At 36.4% G+C, this 9,711-nt stretch overlaps 1 protein-coding gene across 1 annotated transcript; it reads left to right on the forward strand.

Moving 5' to 3' along the window:
• Positions 1-6,221: 6,221 nt before the first annotated feature.
• On the forward strand, positions 6,222-9,344 carry LOC136828108 (cuticle protein AM1199-like). The gene is made up of 3 exons (XM_067085884.1): positions 6,222-6,267; positions 7,881-8,109; positions 8,891-9,344. Exons 2-3 carry the CDS (start codon positions 7,994-7,996, stop codon positions 9,057-9,059), a joined length of 285 nt encoding a protein of 94 aa, XP_066941985.1. The 5' UTR covers positions 6,222-6,267; positions 7,881-7,993; the 3' UTR covers positions 9,060-9,344.
• The last annotated feature ends 367 nt before the right edge of the window (positions 9,345-9,711 follow it).

The raw sequence follows: 9,711 nt of genomic DNA on the forward strand, positions 1-9,711 counted from the left end.
CAATGCACACTACATAAAACAAACAAACGACTATATATATATATATATATATATATATATATATACATATATATATATATATATATATATATATATCTTATATGCAAAAGTGAAAGTTTTGTTTTGCATAGTTTGTGCATCAGAAACTGAACCCTGACCTATCTAGACAAAATTTATATTCTGGCCATCATTTGATCCAACTTAGATAGTAGTGGGTTTTAAAACCTTACTCCCTTCCCCTTCCTTTTTGTAACTTATATGGTAATACGCTCTATGGATTTATCATAAGTTATTTAATGTATAAATAAACTATACGGTTTTATCATACCTCATTTCAAGTACTGATTACCATGAAATATATCACTGAAACCGTTTTTTCTTTCCCATATGATTAATAATTCTATATCAAGTTTACAGCTAGTCACCACACCAATACCTAAGATAAATGGACCTCACCACAGTAGTACCTAGATGAAAGGACAGTCAGCACAGTAATCACTGGATAAAGGGACAGACAGTACAGTAATACCTGATCAAGTGGACAGTCACCACAGTATGCCACCCACCTGGCAAAGGGACAGACAGTACAGTAATACCTGGATAAATGAGACAGCTATCACAGTAATACCTGGATGAAATGGACAGTCACCACAGTAATACCTGGTTAAAAAGGACAGACAGAACAGTAATGCCTGGATAAATGGGACAGTCACCACAGAGATACCTAGGGGACAGTCATCACAGAAATGTCTAGATAAAATGGACCAGTCCACTAATACGGCCAACACCCCTGGATAAAAGGACAGTCAACGACAGTAATACCTAGATAAAAGGGTCAGACAAGTGCGGTAATATTTGATTACCTGGACAGTCACCACGGTAATATCTGGATAAAAGGGACAGTCAGCACAGTAATGTCTGGATAAAAGGGACAGTCAGCACAGTAATACCCGGGTAAAAGGGATGCTCAGCACAGTAATACCTGGATGAATGGGACAGTCACCATAGTAATTCATGGATAAATGGGACAGTCACTACAGTTATGCCTGGATAAAAGGGACATTCAGCACAATAATACTTGGATAAATGGGAGTCAATTGAATAATACCTGGACACAAGGGACAGTCACCACAGTAGGGCTAATATCTGGATAAATGGAACAGTCACCACAGTAATAACTGGATAAATGGGACAGTTATTACAGTAAAAGAAACAGTCAGTACAGTAATACCTGGATAAATGGGACAGTCAGCACAGTCATACCTGGATAAAATGGACAGTCACCACAGTAATTCCTGGATAAATGGAACAGACACCACAGTAATATCTGGATAAATAAGACAGTCAGTACAGTAATATTTGGATAAAAGGGACAGTTAGTACAGTAATTTCTGGATAAAGGGGACAGTCACCACAGTAATACCTGGATAAATGGGACAATCAGCACAGTAATATATAGATAAAAGGCACAGTAATTTCTAGATAAAAGGGACAGTCAGCACAAGGAGGTGCAGGAAAATTTTTCTGAGTTCTTCAGAGTTTTCCCAGGCAGCGCTGAGTTGGTCAGCTAGTATAGAGAGGAGATATATATATATATATATATATATATATATATATATATATATATATATATATATATATATATATATATATATATAACATATAGAAATAATCAACACACAATCATGTGGAACAGTAATAAATTTCAAACTCCATCAGGATCGAACCCATACATGTATATATTTGTATGTATATATATATATATATATATATATATATATATATATATATATATATATATATATATATATATATATATATATATATATATTTATGTGTGTGTGTGTATGTATATGATATGCCTGTCTTTTTGTTCAAAAGTTCGCAATGTGCATTGTAATAAATATGTAGGTTCAAACTCCCATTTGTTTAAGCTTGGAATTTTGGAATATGTAGTCGCTGTAAACACGAGTTTTCCTCTTTCGAGCTTCGTTTCCAAATTGCCATTCCACTGCCCATCGTTTCACCACACTGCCTTTTTATTCACTCAAAATGATAATATCAAAGAAACTTTGTAATGTTCACAGCTGCATCTTTATTTCGGTTCGCCTTTCTACACATGACCTACGTTTCTGATTCATCTGACAGCACTGGTCTGACAACATTTTTTTTTCTATTTTTTGACATTTTTTCCATCTTTTTTAATCTTTCTTTTATAAAATCTAATCCCGAGTTTCAAAAGTGAATTCTTACCGAAACCACTCTGGGTGCCTGTCTATGCTTGAACCCACTTTTTATTAAAATTCTTCTCTGATATCTCGTCCTCTTTCTCGCTATTTGCTGATCTGTTACTTTTTCACTCTTTGTCACCCCATTCACTCTTCTTTCTTCTTCTTGGTTCTTGATTTAAGCTCTGTTTATGTCGTGGCATTTCCTGACGAATCTTATACTTTTCTTACTTTCCCTTCCACTGAGTCAGTAACTTTTTCTAATTCCTGTACAAAGCTTATTTTCCACAGCAAGCCTGACGTCCACCCTGCACTGAGCATAATGTGACCACCACAATTAGGAGCTGATTCTGTGCTGACCCTTGGTACAGTCAAACCTCGAATGGTTCTTTTCATCCGCGGTTTGTTGACATTAATGTTGTAGTTTACTATATTTCACTCTTATCATTTTACTGACCTTTCACCTAGTAATCTTTACCTCATGCCCAGTTTTGTGTTACTTGGTATCGTTTTCAAGACCTCTAATATACATGGTAGGCTATCTAAAATGCAATAAATATAATTTATAATCTGCATTTCATTTCATGTTAAATATGTTTTATACCCTGCACTTTACTGTATTTCATGTTAAATGTATCACGTTCTTTTCCCTCAACTGCTTTCTTGATAGTTTATGCCTGAGTAATTCCCCAGATTCCACTGTAGCTTCCTCCCTCTTGGAGACCGAATGCCTGTCAAAATGACTTTACCCCAACAAAGGCCTTAGACCCTGAAACTAATTTGTTAAGAGTAATTTTTACTGTTACCACTTCCACTCTTCAAATCAACAGACATAACTAGCAGTCTCCACACTTAGTTCGGTTAGTTAGCATGAAAGCAAAAAAACACTTACACATTATTCCACATGGTAAGAATGCGTCTGTTACAGCTCCATGAAAATGTATCTGTGTACACGTATACGTTCTTTATATATATATATACATATACATACAAACATATACATGCATGTGTAATGTATATATATATATATATATATATATATATATATATATATATATATATATATATATATATATATATATATATATAGCCAATGTGAAGGTCGAAAGCTCCTGTGTTATATTTATTACCCTTAAACTTTGTTGTATACCGTGGCTTTAACTTAGCCATTTAAGACATATACGGAGAATGTGTTTTTATTACTAGAATATATATATACAGTATATATATTTTTTATATATAGAATTAATATATATATGTATATATATACATACGTACATACATACATACATACATACATACATAACAGGGAAGAAGATGAACAATATACTTTGAGTAAAAGCGACCTATCACCACAGTCCTCTAACCTGGAAGAAGACGCTACGAAGGTGCTTCAGACAGGAGCAAAATATTTCCCAGAGCAGAAACTCAAGCAGTGGACGCAACACCCGAGCGAACTGTACATTTCATTCAGCCTTGAGGACTGACATTTTTCCTTCACCTTTGGTGGGTGTTCCGTGCCGCCATCGACGGGGTAAACTGGTTTACATCTTCCAGGAAATAAATCATCTTCAGGTATCCTCACGTCTCCCCGACGAATCTTCTTTTCTTTTTAGGACAAATCCATCTTTAAGGATAAAAATCTGCCCCTCTTTTTTTTAAGGACAAAATCATATTTTTTAAGGACAAAATAATCTCTTTTTTTTTTTAGGACAAAATCATCCTCAGTTATTCTCCTCCAATTCCTTCGGGTTCTTATTTTATGAAAATAAATCATTTTTGTGTCTAACTTTAAAATGAAATCATCCTTTCCTGTTTTTTCCAATTTTTTTTTTAAAGAAATGTCAGATTATCCTTTTCTATTTCCTTTGAACTTTCTTTTGTCCATATGTTTTCAGTTTACTGAGTCTAGAAGGTTGCAAATTGGTATGTTGATCATCCACCATCCAATCATTAAACATATCACATTGCAGCCCTCTAGCCTTAGTAGTTTTTATTTTATTTAAGGTTAAAGTTGGCCATAATCGTGCTTCTGGCAACGACATAGGATAGGCCACCACCTGGCCGTGGTGAAAGTTTTATGGGGTGCGGCTCATACAGCATTATACGAGACCACCAAAAGATGAATCTATTTTCGGTGGCCTTGATTACACTAGCTGTAGCGGCTGTACAGAAAACTCGATTGCGCCGAAGAAACTTCGGTGCATTTGTTACATGTTTTTATTATTTCCTGTCCCAGTTAATATGTCTAAATCTACATACCTGATTTTCACTTCGTTTGAAGGATAAGCTTAGATTCAGATCAAATACGAAGTCTTCCCGCAATGAAATAAATGGCATTCCTTCCGTCTATTTGGTAATGGAATCTCCTGAGGCTCTTACTTTAACGCTTTAAGAGCCTTACGGGCAGCCCCAAGGCAAGGGCTCACACTGTCATAAGGCCAGCTTATTCACATCCATCAATCACTAACCTCGGTCTACTCCCTGGTATATTTATTCTCTGTGTCAGAATTCTCGCCAAAGCTTTAAATTTGTCTTATTTCTATTTTGGCTAGTTTCGATTTAACAGCAAAAGGAATATTTCTTATATAAATTCAACCTCTTCCTTATCTCCCTCTCAATTTTCCTCTTAGTCTTTGCCTTTGACTATTTTCTGTCTGAACTTGCTTTCTAAAATGACCTTCTATTTTCCTAAATTTTTCTCTTCTGACTTCATGGCAAAAGTAAGCTTTTCCTTTTGGGGATTAATTATTTGAAGTTTGACTCATAGAAACGATAGGATCTTCCTCTGCGGTTACTTTTGCCATATTGGACTATTTTTCCTACGTCATTCATATTTCCAAAGCTTTAAGCAAACTTAAATCACGGTCTAATTAGCTATCAATCCAATTATCTTTGTCTGATACATTATTTACTTCAACCTTTCAATACTTTCAAGTCTTGAAACGTTTTAATCAACATTGTCAAATTATTTCTGCAATAACGTTTTCCCCTGTAAATTATAAACCTTAATTTTCACGAACTTAAGTCTCATACCATTATCCTAATACCTCACTGACTTAGGCAAAACCTTTCTCAGTCTCCTCATCCATCTCGTGCTTGCGATGTGTTCCCCCGCCACGTATTTTCTGGTCGACCACATCTAAATGAATACCTTGTATGACCAGGGAGCAAGAATGCTGATGCCCTTCCCAGATGTGCACATCTCTCTCTCTCTCTCTCTCTCTCTCTCTCTCTCTCTCTCTCTCTCTCTCTCATTTCCTAAATCTTTATTTCCTTCATTTACTACTCCTGTCTGGTTCTGCTTCTAAGCCCACAGGATGAAACCCTCCCCTTTCCATTACTTCAGTGCCTAGGCTGATAGACCCAAAATAGACCCTCATTCTAAAACCAACTCTAGGTCAGCCATTCGTAAGGGTCAAAGAGGGTCAGTGAATGGTACTGGTATTATACCAGGATCAAAGGCAAGGTTTAAATATTCAGAGCCTTCTAGTATTGATATTGCTAATAAATTGATCCCCCTTTTCAATTCTACACTATTGTTCTGAGATGTATTGCTCGCGCGTGAGTCTAGAGGCTCTTGAAGTCAAACATCCAAATGTCTAACCGTTGGGGAGGGGCAGATCCCGGTTTGGAAAGCGATTTCTTGCCTGCTTCATCTTCCATTTTATGTGGGTGGATCCTCTTAGAAGACGAAAGTGGAGAAAAAAGCCAGAAGGAGTTGGATAATAAAGTAGAAGAAATGCAGATGAAAAATGCGATGAAGAAGAAGAAGAAGAAGAAGAAGAAGAAGACCAGAGAGGGAAAGTGTCTAGCGGTGCAGGAACTAGTTTAATAACGACACCGAGTGTCATCAGAAGACCTTGAGCGTTTTCCAAAAGCAGCGCCAGGACAAAAACCACAGCCTGACGAAGGGGCTGGGGGATGGGGGTTGGGTACTACTGTAGCAGGCAGTATCACCACGGTATATAACAAGCACTCTTCACTGCCCAAGACGCAGACGATCTCGAGTTCTCATCTCCTCATCAACATGAAGTTTGTGAGTATCAGTCCGAATCTCATAGAACGGGGATTTTTTTAGAGTGGGAAAACTGAGGTTCTCAAAAAACGCCTTATTTTTAAGAGGTTTCTAAATTCGACCGATAGTTATATTTTTAAACTCAACGTTTTACTTACTACTCGGGTGCAATATTGTCAGGCATCATTAGCATGTTGTTTCTATAGTAAAAAATCGCCCAATATACCTTTACATTTTTATTCCCAGTCAGCGTAAAGAAGTCTAATTTGTTCATCTTTCAGTTACACTGATGCTACTGATTATTCAATACGATGCGTAACAAGTCTGTTTACCGATATTACCAGAGTCAAAAGTCCTCTTATACAGGCTAATCTTTTGAATTAGATTATTCAGTGTTCACCATTTTTTTCGGCTCCAGAATTTTTCACCAATGCCTTTTCAAAAAGAAGTAAAACACTCAAAGAGGGAAGCAACCCCAGACCAGCTGTAGATCACATTGTCGACGAAAAATCAGATTACGAAATTAAACGGACAATCAAAGCCATTTCTGTAACAATCTCATGCATACATTGTAGCTTATACATACGAGTAAATTCACCTTCATATTCCAACTCCTTTTAGTAAAGACGAAAAGATACATCCGAAACATGAGTCAGGGTATCAAGCCAAATTAGCGTCAGCGACCATCACAAAATCTTACATATTAAAATCGGCGAAGATGCAACTCGGGAGGTCGAAAGTCCACACCGGCGAAACTGCTTTCGGGACCTCCCGACCCATGTTCCGAAGTCCTTGCGCCACAGGGCATGGAGCGAGCATCAAGTTTTCCTCCTACAGGGAAATTAAATTTACTTATTCGTTTTATGCATTCATCCGCCGGTTCTCTAGCATCAGGTGAATGGCTGATGAGATGAAGTTTTCATTCTGTTATAGCTTTAAGGAACAAATCGTGGTGCTATACGAGCATTTTGTTAACTTCTGGCTAATCATTTACTTTATTTTACCTTATCTTCTGTTTTCCTCTTCTCTCCGTTCTCAGTTGTGTATTTTATTTTACCTAAGTTTATCTAGCAATTAGGCTTGCTGCATAAAAAGATTTTGTCTGATCTGATAACAATAAATATTAAAAAAAATTCACATAACAAACTCCGACATTTTCCAAACTCACTGCAAAGTTAGGCAATGGGAGACATTCTAGAAAATAGCAGGATAATGATTGAATTGACGAGTCTTCTTCATTATGATTGCGATGGCTAGTTAAGAATATAAAACTCCCGTGATGCAATAGCCTGTAATTTCATTGATATCAGTAATTTACATCGTTACGTTCCTGCGTCTTCGAGTTCTTTAAATTTGCAGGTATAAAAAATTAAGGTGATGGCATGCATATTCAACTTGTTCTTAAAATGTATTTCTCTAAGAATATTTTGAAACATAAACCCCATACACACATTACACACGCGCACACACACACTACATATATATATATATATATATATATATATATATATATATATATATATATATATATATATATATATATATATATATATATACACACATACACATTATTATTACATAAGGTAATCACGTCATCATCACCTCTTGAAAACTCTTTCTGCGTCGCCCCTCAGGTAATCATCTCCTGCCTGCGGCCGTGGCCCCTCGCCCTTCCTCCCACCCGGCCGGGGATCCCAGTCCGGAGCGTCGGGCCGCCCCATCGCCATCTGAGTGACAACCGCCAGGGATGACGGCAACAACGGTGCCTTCTCTTCATTCCTTCGAGACAGAGAACGGCATCAGCATCAACGTCAGCAATCGCCTTCCAATCAGCGGGCAGAGCAACATGGAGGGGGCATGTTAGTGAGACTCTCTTCTCTCTCTCTCTCTCTCTCTCTCTCTCTCTCTTCTCTCTCTCTCACTATTCATACATATAAATGATGTATCTATATGAATAACGTTTTCTATTTGTGTCCGTATCTGTTTACTGTCTGACTGCACATTTTTATTAACTTGGAACAACACAGTCACTCTTCTCTCTTCACATGTATATATAAAATGATGAATCTGTATGAATAGCTTTCCTATTTATGTCTACATATGTCTACTGTCTGTCTGCATACATTTGATTCACTTGAACAATACAGTCACTATCACTATCACTATCTCTCTCTCTCTCTCATACTTATATAAATCTATCTGTCATTTATTTTATCTCTCAGTTAAATCCAATATCATCAAGTATTGCCTTCTCAATGTCTGATCAGCCTAAAAGCTAAGAATAAGCAAATGAAAACTCAAATATGCTTTTTCAGTAATCAAGATGTAAACCATATTTCCTCTCAAAGAAATATTTAATTTTAATTCATTTAATTCGTAATGTTAATACCACTATTATCATTTGCAAAAGTTTTGATTTAGTGTTTGGAATGAAAAAAGATTTATCTTTAATTCATTTAATTCGTAATGTTAACACCACTGTTATCATCTGCAACACAAAGTAATCAATTGTTGTTAAATATTTTCTCGCGTCTAATAACAACTGTTACCTTTTTTCGTTACGTCATTTGTAGATTAACCTGTTAAAATTACCATTAGCAGATATATTTACATTTGGAACATTATCTTCCTTCCCCTCCCCCAGCTTCTCCCCGACGGGACACCCATCCAAGTCCGCTTCGTCGCTAACGAGAACGCATGCAGGCCGCCGATTCCCCAGCCATCCCACCCCCACTCCACTCCCCGCCCACGCCGTCGAGCAGATCCGCATCGCCGAGGATCAGCGCAGGAGGGCATCACCTTCGACTAATTGATTGACTCCTCGAAGTCCTTCGAAAAACATCCCGACCTCCTTTCGCCTCCTACCAGATCCTACGACGAAAACGATTGTCCCCCTTTTTGTACAGCCTTCTACGCACGCGTCTGGAATTACATGTTGGAACTTTTGTAATTATCCGTTTTCCTCCTTTCCCCCCCCCCATTTTTCCATGTATCTGGATTTTCCTGCAGATTCTTCCTATGCTGTTTTGAAATCGTGGCACTGAACACAGTCCAATGTATTACGTCATAGACCGGTAATAAATATATCTAGCAAGCAATGGCGTTTTTTCTCTTGCGTTCCATCTCATTTGCTTCTGCTGTAAGGCAAGTGCTACAAACATACATATTGTGAGTTAAAATATATATATATATATATACTGTATATATATATATATATATATATATTAACACATATATACAGTATATATATAAATAAAAAAATGAGTATGTATATATATATATATATATATATATATATATATATATATGTCAGAAATTTATTTATGTATATATGTATGTGTGTAAGAATACATAAATGTATATATATGTATATATATATATATATATTCACATACATATATAAATATTGTATGTATATATATATATATATATATATATATATATATATATATATATATGCACATA

Source organism: Macrobrachium rosenbergii, chromosome 42 (assembly GCF_040412425.1).
Source record: "Macrobrachium rosenbergii isolate ZJJX-2024 chromosome 42, ASM4041242v1, whole genome shotgun sequence".
Classification (NCBI taxonomy): Eukaryota; Metazoa; Arthropoda; class Malacostraca; order Decapoda; family Palaemonidae; genus Macrobrachium; species Macrobrachium rosenbergii.

Coding starts and splice junctions, on each gene's coding strand:
- LOC136828108 (XM_067085884.1), top strand. CDS start 7,994: ATGACGGCAACAACGGTGCCTTCTCTTCATTCCTTCGAGACAGAGAAC. Junction 8,110..8,890: donor AACATGGAGGGGGCATGTTA/GTGAGACTCTCT, acceptor CCCCTCCCCCAG/CTTCTCCCCGACGGGACACC.